Genomic DNA, 14272 nt, shown 5'->3' with positions numbered 1-14272 from the left:
CACACACACACACACACACACACACACACACACACACACACACACACAGAAGGCCACACAAAAACAGACACCAAATTAAATCCAATCAGGCCAAGCTACAGCTTCCATTTCAGTTAAGGACAAAACGGAGAGCTTGTCAGATGTAGCCTCTACTTCTCTGTATCAAATTCAGAATGATTAGTGACTTAATTTAGAAATGCTCTCATGAATTTCCTCACAGCTAAATCAAGATGACTTACTTTTCTAGTGTTGGAAAATACATACAGGCTTTCTTCAGAACAAGGAGATCGTTCAAGACTGACGCCGAAATTGGACATGTGTCCAAGTCCTGAAGACGTCGGGAAATATCTTCAAAACCAGTCACTAGAGGTGAGAGGGAGCTCTATTGCCATAAAGTAAGCTTGGGTTTTGCTACGGTGTTGTGCACAGGGCTGCTGAATGGCTGTAATTACATGAAATGGAACGATTCAAAGCAGCAGGATGTTTTGGCGATTAAACCAATGTACTCATTATAGTTTACAGTAAACACATATGTTGGATCAATGATTGTGTGGTGAAAGATGTCTACAAACAAAATGGATGCACAATGAAAGGTTTTGAATGTAAAACTGGCTGTGTTACAAGTGTTTAACAGTTTGGAGTTCTGTACCACATTTTAGAAAATTCACCACATAGTTGTGAAAATAGTACCATAGCGATTAAAATAAACAGTATAGTGTAGTGTACAAGGCAATGCTGAAATACCTGGGTTGTATATAACAATATATTTAATTCATTATCTGAATTTCATTGATACACTGTAAGCTGATGAATTTCAAGCAGAGAAGACAGGCGATAACTGTATCAGTTGACAAGTCACATAGAAAAGGTGATCTTGTACAATGTTGCATGGGGCATAAAAGGAAGACACCACCTTGCTAGGTTTTTACAGTAGTCAACTGCTTTACAATACCCCTACTTCTGATTGTGTCTTATGTATGTACTGTATAAGGACAATTCAACTGTAAGGCTGACATATTTCCCAACTTGCTCACAACCTGCCAATGGACACTTCTTTTTTACTGAATGGAAAATGATATTTACCACCTACTACTCTTTCCATTAAGCACTTTAAAAAGAACAGATTTGAAATGTGTATCTTTCATTTTTTGCTATTGTATTAAATGGTAGTTAAAATTACTAAATGGTGAGCCTATCATTATCTGGTGTATTGGTGACTAAACAAAATGTGGTCATGATATTTCACGAAAAACTTTGATTTTACATGAATGACTCAGCGGTGAAAGATGTGTGCACAATTAAAAGTTCTAAACATAAGATAGGGGCATTACAAGTGTTTTACTGCAACAGGCTGTAAATTATGGTTCATTCTGGGAACATTGCTGTATTTCGAATGGTACTGTAATTCACCCCACAGAATAGTGTACCATACAGTATCTTTGGAGTGCCAAAAACCTTTTGACCACTAGTGGGTGCATTGCATTGTTGTTTCTGGCACATGAACATATTTTGAGGTGTAAACATTTGTTTTTATTAAAAATATATTCCTTCTTTATTATCACCCCTCCCCTAATTGGAGTAAAGTAATGGACAACAGTACTTAGGCTTTTACATACAGAATACATTTTATGGTCATGGTATATTTTACATTAGTTACATTTTTTTGTTTAGCTACCCTCAACCCCTCTCATCTATCTCTGAAAACCATCCCGTTTTGATTTCTATTGCCAATTCATTTTCAACTGTACCGTGATGTTTCACCAAAGTTCTGAACCTTTCTATTCTCATAGTTTCTAAGATTGTAAATGAATGATAAACATTTTTGCTGAGTATTATTATATTATTGATTGATTGACTATGACTTTTCAAATCAACCAGCTAAACATTGTTTCTTTACTTTTTAAAACGTGATTACATTGTGAAATATGTCTTCAATGATCACATCTCTGATCACACATGGGATAGAAATTATGGACATTTGATGTTCAGTCAATTTTAATGGGTAGAGCAAATGTATTGCCTAATGTGAAAACAGTGTAATGTACAGTAATTTACAGTACTGCAGCATAATACGTTCAAATAACCATTTTAAAACATGGATCTTAAATGTTTTGCTGTTGGATTAAATGGTTTTCAAAATTACTCAATTGTTGTTTTTTGGTGATTAAACCAACGGATTTATATTATATATATATGATGATTATATTTCACAGTAAACATATTTTGGATCAATGGTTGTGTGGTGAAAGATCTCTACAAACAAAATGAATGCACAATGAAAGGTTTTGAATGTTAAACTGGCTTCGTTACAAGTGTTGCCAGTTTGGAGTCATGACATACTTGTGAGAAAAAAAACTAACATCTGGGAATAATCTATTCCGAGTAAAACATATGCAAACACACACACACACCCAACATTCTCACACAGATTACGTCACGACAGCCGATTCTCAAATATTTTGATATTTTATTGTGAACCTATTTAATCATGGGATAACGGTCAATAGTGGCATTTTGTCACCCTCTACTGGACCACACACTTCATCAAAAGGCAGAGATTACAACAGCAGAGTATATGGTACGTACTTTCACCTCACCTTCGAGCAAAGTGTGGGAACTGGGGCATGACGTGCACATGAAAACCCCTTTACCACAACTACCATGTCTGATTGGTTTTTAAAGGGCCATTCCAACAAAAAGGTTTAGTAAAGTACCATATAATTGTAAGAGAGGGTAATGTTTTGTCATTGTGTCAAACCAGTATTTTTCACCTCTTCCTCTAGGTGTGGGCAGAGGAGTGTGTTCCGTCTTCGCTTCCTACATGCTCCACAAGTCCCTGGCCTATAGGGCCGACTGGTCATGCCTGTTCCTGGATGAGCCTCCCCCTGGAGACTACAGAGCAAGACAGTTCCATACAGGAAGACACCTAAGGATTCAGTATGAATCTCCCACTGCCAACTTCAATAAGATGACGCAGGACATCGTGTTTACGAAGTTGAGACTTGTTTAGTCTCATTGGTCAAACCCATGAAATCAGGAGGCAGAGACAGAAGAATGCAAATATTTCACCTGTGAGGAACGTACCTGCATCGCCTATTTGAATGTTCAAACAAAACAACCAGCACCAGTTTCAATTATAATTTTTTTTAAATTATAAATATCCAATCTTGAAGATAGAGCACTTACAGTAAAAAGCAAAAACTGTGATACAAAACACTCACACATTTAGATTTTTTAAACTGAAAGTGCTATATGTTGAAAACTTTACTGCTGATGTATAATTTTTGGGGAGCATATCAACAGTGGACTAATGAACATTATACAATGTTTTCAGTGAACTATCCCTAAATTATGCTTGCTTCCCTGACAAGTGCATCATGGACTTGTTACAACTGTGCTGAGAAATGTTCCAGGAAAAGCACTTCCAAGTATATATTACTGAACAAAAAATGTCAAAGATTGTAAACATTCTATGCAACAAATATGAGAGAAATAAGCATGAAAGTATGGAACATTTCTGGGATCTTGTATTTAAGAGAATAAAACACAGGCCACTTTACATGTTACATTTATTTCTTTGTATATATACACTGAAAAATGTACCATGGATCCTCAGATCCTCAAAAGGTTCTACAGCTGCACCATCGAGAGCATCCTGACTTGTTGCATCACTGCCTGGTATGGCAATTGCTCGGCATCCGACTGCAAAGCACTACTAAGGGTAGTGCAAACGGCCCAGTACATCACTGGGACCAAGCTTCCTGCCATCCAGGACCTCTATACCAGGCGGTGTCAGAAAAAGCCCCCAAAATTGCCAACAACTCTAGCCACCCTCGTCAGACGGTTCTCTCTGCTACCTAGTGCCAAGCCTAGGTCCAAGAGGCTTCTAAACAGCTTATAGCCCCAAGCCATTAGACTCCTGAACATCTAATCAAATGGCTCATTTTACAGTGCTGCTACTCTCTGTTGTTATGTATGCATAGTTACTTTAATAACTCTAACTACATGTACATATTACCTCAACTAACCCAGTGTCCCGCACATTGACTATGTACTGGTACCCCCCTGTATATAGTCTCACTATAGTTATTTTACCACTACTCTTTAATTACTTGTTATTTCTTATCTGGATTTTTAAAAACGGCATTGTTGGTTAAGGGCTCGTAAGTAAGCATTTTGCACTAAGCAATGATTTTGCTTAGTGCAAACCTCGACTACATTCGAATAACCTGTAGCCAACATGCATATTGAGGTCAAAAAAATAAAAATAAGACCAAAACATAATATACATGTTTAAATAAGAAGTGCATATACTAGTACTTTCAGCAAACACATTCATAATACACCAGGGTCCAGTAAAACAACCTCCTGACCTCCCAACACAAACTAAATAAGTCAATGATCCTTAACGCTCAGAGTTCCAGATGGATCAGATTTGGTGGACTACTTATCGTATAAAGTTCTTGGGGTAGAGTTTGAATAACTTTCCTTCCTGTGTGGGTTCAAACCCGTATTTCTCCAGCTGTTCCTTATCAAAGGAGCCTTCCTCAAAGTCTTTCTGGATCTGTGGGGCCACAGTCTCAGAGAACAGACCCTCAGGGGTGACAGCGGGCTCCGTTCCAGCCGGGGTGCGGTACGACACGTAGGGCTTGAGTTTGAATCCCTCCAAGTTTGGCACCACAAACTGAGGAATCATTGCCTGTACTGGAACAAATTTTCTGCTGGAGGTCAGTACTCCCGTTGGCTGTGCCCCTCTGCCTTTGTAGTGAGTCCTTGAGCCACGCTTGCTGGTGAATTCAGCCATACGATCTGCTCCTCTCACAAGGCCCCGTCGAAGAGCATTCAATACACCCATCGCATCGAAGAGTTTTGGTCTCGAACTGGAGGACAAATCTGTATGGAGTTAATGAAATGGGTGAGATTACAACTGATAGTTTAAACCTACTCTGGAAACAATATTAAGCAGTTAGCTCCTCACTGTGGTGAACCTAGCAACCTTTATGGTATCAGTTCTTTCACATTAATTTAAATTAAGTAAATGAGACTAAGATGAAGAATGAGAAATCAATTGTTATATTCTTGACTTCAGTTTCCTACCCTGTGCAAATTAGTCAATTGTTAAGCAACTACTTTCTCTTTCTCGCTAGCTACTAGTAACTAACGTTAACGGTCGATGTTATCATGCTTGTACCGTTAATGTTATGCACGACTCGAATTACCACATGTTTCATGTTGTGATTCTTCCTGAAGATATGGCTAATAATTGAAAACGTCTAAACGTTGTCCTCTGTCCATAGTTTCGTTGCTAGCAAGATGTTTTTTGTCCCTTGTATGTTGATAGCACGAGTTAATTAGCTGATGTAGCTGGCAAAACACATGGCATGGGTTAACAACACACTCTCGGTTTGTAAACAGCTGTAGTACGGACATTAATTATTGAAGTAGCTAGCTAGATCAAATTTTGGATGAAACGCACGATAGGCACTAGCTACATGACTTCGATTAATCTCACTTTAGCGATAATACGTGGAAATTCTACTCACCTTGAACAGTGCCCACCGGAAGATAGAGCGCACGCGAAGACACCGACGTAAGAATAAAACGTTTTGTTATTGGTTGGATTCAGTCAGTGGTAGCCAATTGGAATTCCAGATACTGGAATGAAAATACATGTGTACAAGACTTTGACAGTGGAGAATAAAGTGGAACGTTTGGTAATACGATCCAGTAAGTGATACTATTTTAATTTAACCATATAGTGTGGTGCAATTCCTTTGTGTTTATTTGACTGCATGGCAACAAAACTGCATAGCGGGACTTCGTATGTTTGTTTGTCAGTCCATTGAGCTTCGCGTGGCAGTCGTTACACAAATGGCCATATAGCCGACCGAAGTAAAGTTGGTTTTATATTCACACATTCGGACATTCAACAGATATTCGCCAAAAGCCATTTAAAAATGTGAAAATCATTTGCCACAAAATCATCAAACTAGATATGATTTATTCTATAAATGTCTAGCATACTTTTACAACCTTTGCTTTGAGTAGAAATTCCAGTTTTTATTTTATTGAAATACATAAAATCTCAAATATTGCATTTAAAGATGAAGAGATCAATAACTAATTCAGTGATTGTTGCAGAAAAAAGGTGAAAATATGCATTTATTTGCAATAACTTTAAAGAAATGTTGATTTCAAGTGCAATTTGTTCTAAATGAAGTTACACAATGTTTGCAAATAGTTATTTCTGCAAGGCATGTGAATTGAAAGGGATATGGTAATACCTAATACCTTCACAGAACAGCGGAAACTGGCTCTAACCTGAATAGAAAGAGGAGTGGGAGGCCCCGGTGCACTGCTGAGCAAGAGGACAAGTACATTAGAGTGTCTAGTTTGAGAAACAGATACCTCACAAGTACTCAACTGGCATCTTCATTAAATAGTACCCACAAAACACCAGTCTCAAACAGTGAAGAGGCGATTCCGGGATGCTGGCCTTCTAGGCAGAGTTGCAAAGAAAAAATACATATCTTTGTCCAGTGTCTGTGTTTTTTTGCCCATCTTAATCTTTTATTTTTATTGGCCAGTCTGAGATATGGCTTTTTCTTTGCAACTCTGCCTAGAAGGCCAGCATCCCAGAGTCGCCTCTTCACTGTTGACATTTCTAAGTGACCCCAAACTTTTTAATGGTAGTATATGTTATGGTTCACTCTTAGATTTCCTTATATCCACTGTGGAATGTCCATGTTGATCTTCTTGGTTGTCTTGGTCCTCTTGATCCATCCACCTGTCTTCTTTGTTAGTCAGGCCTGACCCCTTAGTTTTTTCCTGTAATCTAATTTAATATGACTGAAGATGCAGAATTTTATGCCAGGCCCCTTCTAATAGGGTATAACAGACTCGTTAGAACTTTGACCACATGGCCTCTATCAAATCAAAACTGTAATGTTTACTCAAAACAGAGGTTGTAAAGGTATGCTAGACATTTCTAGAATAAATCATACATAGTTTGATGTTTGTGACAAACGGTGAATTAGACATTCATTTTTACATTTTTAAATGGCTTTTGGTGAATGTCTGTTGAATGTCTAAAACCAACTTTACCTCTGTATATAGCCGTCCACTGCCTGGACCTATGAGCACCAATTTAATATCTGGGATTAAATGTAACTGATTGGAAATATAGTCTTATTCTTCCATATTTCTTCCATAGATACATTAAGGGAAGGGAAACATTCGTAGAGTGGTATGCCTGTGTTTTATCAGTTTGTTGATCAAGCACAGCTAGGCAAAAAGTCCAGTTCTTGAAAACAATCCTGCAGTGCACCTGCACAGTATTTTATGAACAGGCCTTATTGTTATGCCTGTCATGAACAATCTGTTTACGTTGGTGTGTAGTGTAGCCTCCTTGTTTGTGGGTGAGTCTATTCAAGTATGCAAGTGCAGTGGCGAGAGGGTGTCTGGTGACAGAGTGCAGCAGAAAGTCACACTGTGCCAGTTCTCTGTGACTACAGCCAGTGAGTGATCCAGTGTTCTCATTTCTAATCTGTTTTGTTAGGGGATGTTTTTTTGCCTTAATTACTTTTTAGGAGTTCAATAATTCACACAATGCACCTTTAACCCCATTCCTTTCTCATCAGGCCTATCACTGTATGGAATGATTGAAGTGTGTGAGAAAGACTTTCTGATCAGGCCTATCACTGTATGGAATGATTGAAGTGTGTGAGAAAGACTTTCTGATCAGGCCTATCACTGTATGGAATGATTGAAGTGTGTGAGAAATACTTTCTCATCAGGCCTATCACTGTATGGAATGATTGAAGTGTGTGAGAAAGACTTTCTGATCAGGCCTATCACTGTATGGAATGATTGAAGTGTGTGAGAAAGACTTTCTGATCAGGCCTACCACTGTATGGAATGATTGAAGTGTGTGAGAAAGACTTTCTGATATTTTCTACAGTCTCTTCCACTGTGACCTTGTTTTGTTGTTGCCAGGAATGGATGACAAGGTGGATGACAAAGATGAGGACAGCTGCAGTACATACCCAGTAATAAACCAAGTTCTATGTCTCCTACACACTTTATTACCCTGTCTAATATGCAGTCTTTGATTCCATTCCTCTATCTAACCTCCTATATGCCTGGTCATGAATACACATCAGATGAATGTTGGTTTCCTTTTGGTTTTGTAGAGCCTGGTGCCTCTTGGCAGTGAAATCAAGGCCAGGATGCAACATTGGGTGGAGGACAGAACAGAGACTGCTATGCCATTGCCATTGGTAGGTAGCTACCCAACACTTTCTTCTCCAGCACTTACTCTGCAAAAAATGCTTTTGTGGCTGTTCTTAGATCAGCATGCCAAAAGCCTACTGTTTCTGCGTCCCAAATTGCTCCCAGTGTAGGCCTACAAGGGCTCTGGTCTAAAGTACTGCATTTAATAGAGAATAGGGTGTCATTTGGGACAAACGCCTAGCCAATATATTAGTGTGGATGTGGTTTGGTTCACGCCAAATAATCATCTTCTTTTCCCCTCCCAGTGGACTGGTTTGCTGATCGTAGCTGTACTGGCTGTGGTGGGAGTATCTCTCATAGGCGTTGTTGTGTTTTTGTTCTACAGAAGATACGAACAGTACAGTCTGTATTTCCTTCCTCCATTCCCTCATAACTGAAGACCTTACTATTTGATTTAATTGTTAGAATCAGTTGTTTTACAGTAACTACCTACTTGTATTAGCAAATATTTGAAACCAAAATATTTGAAACCAGTAAAATAGTGAACATTGTTCAAGTTTGTAACATTGTAATGAACCCCCCCAAAAACTAAATGGCTCTAAAAGCCATTTAGGCCTAATATGTTCATGGCATGTTTCTGTATGTGTTTTCCAGAGGAGGAGCAGCCTCACTATCGCTTCAGGAAAAGAGACAAAGTTATGTTTTATGGCAGAAAGATCATGAGAAAGGTCAGTCACTCACATATTTTGTCTGGTGTGTCTCCCATAACTGTTTGGCGTTATTGTCAGTATAAATAGCACATAGAGATACAGTAGATTGTCCGTATGTTAGGCTCCACTGTAGCCTGGTCAAGCGGACTGAGCACTGCGCTCTGGTTTCATTTGACTTCACTTGTCAGAATGTGAGCTACTGCGAGATCAGGCTGGTTCCACAGAGTATATTTAAATAAAAATATGTCTCCCTGTTTTTCTCCATACCAGGTGCAGACCTTGTCCTCTACCTCAACCCCTATCTCTACCTCAGGGTCCCAGAAGCAGCGAATCAGGAAGAGAACTAAAGTCCTGTCTATAGCACGAAAGTGAGTCATGACTACATTGTGTATTCAGATGATACCTGAAGTGATAACCTCTCCTTTCCTGATGGGGAACAATTTGACCAAGTTTTGTTAGTTTTAAGTATGAGTTTGAACACCACACACTAAGGCTAACACTCTGTGTCCCAGAATCCTGCGCATTAGGAAGGAGCCTCCCACCCTGGTGGCTAAGGAGCCCCCTCCCTCTCTGCTGGAGGCTGACCTCACAGAGTTTGACGTGCAGAACTCCCACCTGCCCTCTGAGGTGCTCTACATGCTCAAGAACGTCAGGTGAGGGAACCGAAAACATACGTCAACACCTAGACCAGGGATAATCAAATCTGGACCTTGAGTCCAGTTACACTGATAATTCTCATTCTTGCACTTTAATCCAGGCCGTCATTGTAAATAAGAAATTGTTCTTCATTGACTCGCCTGGATAATTATTATATATATATATTTTTTAAATGGTTAAACAACAACAAACCCAGGACACCTGGTGAGTTCAATTAACTACCAGATAAAAAATAAAAACAGAAGTGTACCTAGACTCAAGGTCCAGATTCGAGTATCCCTCACCTAGACTGAGTAAATGATGGGTTCTCATGTTGTAAGGTGTTGCATTACCAACAGTTGTGTTAGCAAAGCCTGTGAGTGATCACCCCTGTGTAATCCATCTCACCAGGGTCCTGGGCCACTTTGAGAAGCCTCTGTTCCTGGAGCTGTGTCGTCACATGGTGTTTGTGCAGCTCCATGAGATGGAGCCTCTCTTCCGTCCCGGGGACATCGACGACAGCATCTACGTGGTGCAAGATGGCCGTCTGGAGCTCTGCATACATGAGAGTGTAAGGTCTTCACATGCTATATCTATCTGGTGCTGGAGACAATGTTATTTCACCTCAATGAATAGGAAAATGACGAAGGTATTTGCAGTGATTGAAAGGAAATTGTATCTTTGACAAACATTTCGCCCCAAGGTCATGAAGGTCTCCGACATTACGATGTGTTTACAACTACATGTCTTATGTATGTAAAATTTGACAGTCTAATGCAAATGAAATGTATTTTGTTGTTATAGGATGGGACAGATGTGGTCGTGAAGGAGGTGTTGCCAGGAGACAGTGTCCACAGTCTGCTCAGTATCCTGGATGTCATCACTGTATGTTACGCTTTCCACTCTGTCATTTACCCTTTGACTCAACTAGCGCATGTTTATATATCTGCTCCACTCTGATAAGTACCTAAGACACAGGAGGCTGGTGAGGGGCAAACGACTCATAGTAATGGCTGGAATGGAAAACCATGTGCTTGATGTATTTTATACCATTCCATTTATTCCATTCCAGCCATTACAAGGAGCCCGTCCTCTGGTTTAAAGTGACACCAGCCACCACTGAACTAAGCTAGAATGAATTCCTCTCGTCCTCTACCACCTTATGCATCCCAGGGTCACTCAGCCCCCTACAAGACTGTATCTGCCAGAGCTGCAGCCCCTTCTACCATACTGCGTCTTCCAGCTGCTGCCTTCCAGTGTGTGTTTGAGAAATACCCAGAGACTCTGGTCCGCGTTATCCAGGTACTGTTACTATCATTGACAGACTGTCCTAGGCTGCGTCCTAAATGGCACTCTATTCCCTGTATAGTGCACTACTTTTGACCAAGGCCCAACTGATTCAATGCCATTTGGGATGTGGTCTGTAGATAGGGAAATCAGCGATTATATAATCTCACTCAAATACTGGAGATTACACCCCTGACTGGTTTGTATGCAACTGAAACATTATTCTGTAGCTACACAGCTAACCGCAAGATACAAAATGGCTGAATATTTAGTATTTTCAGGGACACAGCCTGGCTGTACTCTGTTCTGCTCTCCTAAAACAGTGTGTCCGTTGTTACTTTTTGTTGTCCTTTCTAGATCATCATGGTGCGCCTGCAGAGAGTGACCTTCCTAGCACTTCACAACTACCTAGGTCTCACCACCGAGCTCTTCAATGCGGTATGAGACACGCACGCACGCACACACACACACACACACACACACACAGAGACCTCAATAATGAAAGATGATCCATGACTGGGTAATCTCATGGGCAGACAACGTAAACATAAATCGTATCGTAGATCTGACAGACACAGACACTGTATTTATACTATGGCTGCCGATAGCTAACGAGCCCATAGACTTTCCCATAACTTGCAAAGAGAGAGGGTTGAGCGCCTCGTTCCAGTTCCGCTCCTCATTCTAGCATCTCTTAATCTCTTCTTTTAACATGTATGGACCCAGCAGCTGACCAATTACTCAAGACTTTAGTTCTGAGTTAACCTGAGATTAATGACTGGGTATTTAATCTTTGAAGGGAATGCACAAACCTGATGGTTCTCTGTGTGTATTGTGTTTCAGGAGAGCCAGGCAGTCCCCTTGGTGGCAGTGCACAGTGTGATAGGTGAAGCCAACCCTAACAGGGGTCTACACAGACAGCACTCCCGGTCTGAAGAGGCTGGGCCTGAGAGAGTGGGTTCTCATAGACAGACTCAGTCTGACGAGTCTGGCCATGAGAAGGGGCCCAGTGACACAGGTCAGTTATTATGGGATGGTCATCTCACTGGTCAATCTCAGCATCATTGCATTGAATGATCATTTATCCTTTGGTTTTGCATAGGGTTCCATAATTCAGGTAACTTTCTCCCCAAAAAACAAATCCCAGTTGAAAGATTCCTGAAATCAGGAGGGTATAAGCAGAAAATCCGGGAATCCTCCAACTCGGGTTTCTGGGAAAACGTGGCAATTTTGGGAAAGCTACTGGAAATGTGAAACTCTAGTCTGGATTATGTCTGGATTACATTTGGAACACTTTATCATGTAAATATTGATCCAAATGGATGAATGTGGAGGCAGTTATGTTATGTCACTATGAACAATGGTGGCTTTCTGGAAATATATACTCATGGTGTTGCTGTATGGTTGTGGTGTTTCAGAGAATGGGGAGAGGAAGTCCTGTCTTTTAGATAGCAGCCCCACCACTAAAGGAAAGAGGTCTCGCTCTCAGTCCACTCCTATGGCAGTGTCAAGTAAGCATCCATTACCTCATGCACACACACACACACACACACACACACACACACACACACACACACACACACACACACACACACCTGTACTGTACAAGCCCTGCTCCGTGTGTCTGAATGCTCTCTCCTCACACTCTCAGGTGTCACATCTGCTGACCTCAACATGACGTATCAGCGAGCCAGAATACGAGAAGCAGCAGCTAAAGCAGAGACACCACCAGCAAGTCCCCAGGTCCCACACAAGGTATATGATCCACTGGAATCTTAATGGACACCTCTCACTATGTAGTAACAAAAAAGTTATAAAGATACATGGAAAATCAGAAAGGCTTTTCTCTCTCTCTCTCTCTCTACCCCTTCTCTCTTGCTCTACCCCTTCTCTCTCTCTCTACCCCTTCTCTCTCTCTCTACCCCTTCTTTCTCTCTCCTTCATCAGTCCATTCTGAAGAAGAGTGTGACTATGCTGCATACTCCCTCTGCTGTGTATCACTACCGTGAGGCTGGAGAAAGTCAGTCAGCCCACATCCACCACAGCAAGATCAACACCATCTTCCAGGCTGCCAAGAAGGACCTGCAGCGTCTCATACAACTACAGGTACTGCATGGCTCCCTCTGGGTCTCAGTATATACTCTAACTCTGGCCCCGGAGAGACACACCATGTGCAGGCTTTTGTTCCAGTCCAGCATTAACACCTGATTCAACTATTTACAGTCCTGATTGAAGACTGTTGCTTGATCAGTAGCTGGGCTGGAACAGAAGCCGGCACACACTGCGTCCCTCCAGAGACTTTGGACATTCCTGCCATAGAGCCAATGTGTATTTTCTGACCCTCTCTTCTCTGCCTCTCTCTGTCAGGACCTCAGTCTGTTGGAGGGCAGAGTGACTCTGCGTCAGGTCAAAGCTGGCTGTGTGGTGAACAGCCAGGGGGACCAGGTCAGTCTATCTGTCTGCATGCTGGTGGTGGTCCATAGCCCTGAGGCTAGAGCTCAGCTCACTACAACGTCTACTTCTTCTCTCTCAGTAGCACTGGCAGAAACAGTCGTCCGTTTGTCTCTGCATGTTATAAGTGGTTTATTTATGCGTTTCAAGTAGCACCCTATTCCTTATATAGTGCACTGATTTTGACCAGGGCCCATAGGGAATAGGGAGCCATTTAGGACGCATCCATTGACATTATGTACATCTGTGTCTCTGTTCCCTCTGGCAGGATGTGAGTGTGCAGTTTGTGATCTCGGGGGCGCTCCATGTGTACCAGAGGAGGATCGACCGTGAGGAAGACACCCTGCTGTTTCTCACCCACCCGGGGGAGATGGTGGGTCATCTGGCCGTGCTGACCGGTGAACCCCTCATCTTCAGCGTCCGAGCACACAGGGACTGCACCTTCCTGTCTATCTCTAAAGCTGCCTTCTATGAGTATGTGTCCCCAGTGCACAGACACTCTCTGTCAATGTCTGATGGCAGTGTTGTCACTGTAATTGTCATCTTTGTCCCAGAGGCCCACCTGTTGGTGTGCATGTTTTTGTGCACAGTAGTTGCTATCTGAACATGTGAATGTGTCTATGTAGGATCATGCGCGAGGAGCCCAGGGTGGTGCTGAATGTGGCTCACACCGTTGTGAAGAGAGTATCCTCCTTCGTCAGGCAGATAGACTTTGCTCTGGACTGGATGGCTCTGGAGGCTGGCCGTGCTGTCTACAGGTACCTGCTGAATAGCATCAAAGTGCATACGGATGTAAGATCTTAATTTGAGCCGGTCTACAGCAAGAAGATAATCCTGCACCAACAGGAAATGTGAATTATTATGTTGATTATAATTAATTGAATTTTTTTAGGGGATATGTTTTTTTGTAAGGGAAAATCAAGTCTGACATTTCAAAGTGGAATTACATACTTCAG

General features: G+C 41.5%; 2 protein-coding genes across 4 annotated transcripts in view; one reads left to right on the top strand and one right to left on the bottom strand.

Moving 5' to 3' along the window:
* The first annotated feature begins 48 nt into the window (after positions 1-48).
* LOC115140276 (patatin-like phospholipase domain-containing protein 7) overlaps positions 49-14272 on the top strand; it is a 36539-nt gene continuing 22315 nt past the window's right edge. Inside the window, exons 1-18 of one of the 3 annotated variants that reach the window (XM_029678566.2) lie at positions 49-369; positions 7996-8048; positions 8193-8279; positions 8538-8634; positions 8887-8960; positions 9213-9310; positions 9455-9595; positions 9990-10149; positions 10383-10463; positions 10752-10880; positions 11223-11303; positions 11709-11883; positions 12284-12376; positions 12517-12620; positions 12813-12971; positions 13233-13310; positions 13585-13790; positions 13943-14074. In XM_029678566.2, the coding sequence (XP_029534426.1) occupies positions 7998-8048; positions 8193-8279; positions 8538-8634; positions 8887-8960; positions 9213-9310; positions 9455-9595; positions 9990-10149; positions 10383-10463; positions 10752-10880; positions 11223-11303; positions 11709-11883; positions 12284-12376; positions 12517-12620; positions 12813-12971; positions 13233-13310; positions 13585-13790; positions 13943-14074 (1946 nt within the window). In that variant the 5' untranslated portion in view covers positions 49-369; positions 7996-7997. Of the gene's footprint in view, positions 370-4832; positions 4916-5560; positions 5728-7995; positions 8049-8192; positions 8280-8537; positions 8635-8886; positions 8961-9212; positions 9311-9454; positions 9596-9989; positions 10150-10382; positions 10464-10751; positions 10881-11222; positions 11304-11708; positions 11884-12283; positions 12377-12516; positions 12621-12812; positions 12972-13232; positions 13311-13584; positions 13791-13942; positions 14075-14272 lie in introns of those variants that run through there. The other 2 variants (XM_029678565.2, XM_029678564.2) reach the window with 2 other exon arrangements.
* Positions 3553-5495, bottom strand: LOC115140277 (large ribosomal subunit protein mL41-like). Its single transcript, XM_029678567.2, has 2 exons — positions 5192-5495; positions 3553-4893 (listed from the first exon to the last, which is right to left on the bottom strand). The coding sequence occupies exons 1-2, from the start codon at positions 5229-5231 to the stop codon at positions 4448-4450; spliced, it is 486 nt and encodes a 161-aa protein (XP_029534427.1). The 5' UTR covers positions 5232-5495; the 3' UTR covers positions 3553-4447.

The sequence above is a fragment of the Oncorhynchus nerka genome, linkage group LG13 (genome assembly GCF_034236695.1).
Source record: "Oncorhynchus nerka isolate Pitt River linkage group LG13, Oner_Uvic_2.0, whole genome shotgun sequence".
NCBI lineage: Eukaryota > Metazoa > Chordata > Actinopteri > Salmoniformes > Salmonidae > Oncorhynchus > Oncorhynchus nerka.
This window is presented reverse-complemented; position numbering and strand designations above follow the sequence as displayed.

What these genes read in the sequence shown, in the direction of transcription:
- LOC115140277 (XM_029678567.2), bottom strand. Translation starts at nt 5,231, where the DNA reads ATGAAACATGTGGTAATTCGAGTCGTGCATAACATTAACG. An exon ending in AGTCGTGCATAACATTAACG is followed by an intron (nt 4,894 to 5,191) that starts GTACAAGCATGA and finishes AACTCCATACAG; the next exon opens with ATTTGTCCTCCAGTTCGAGA.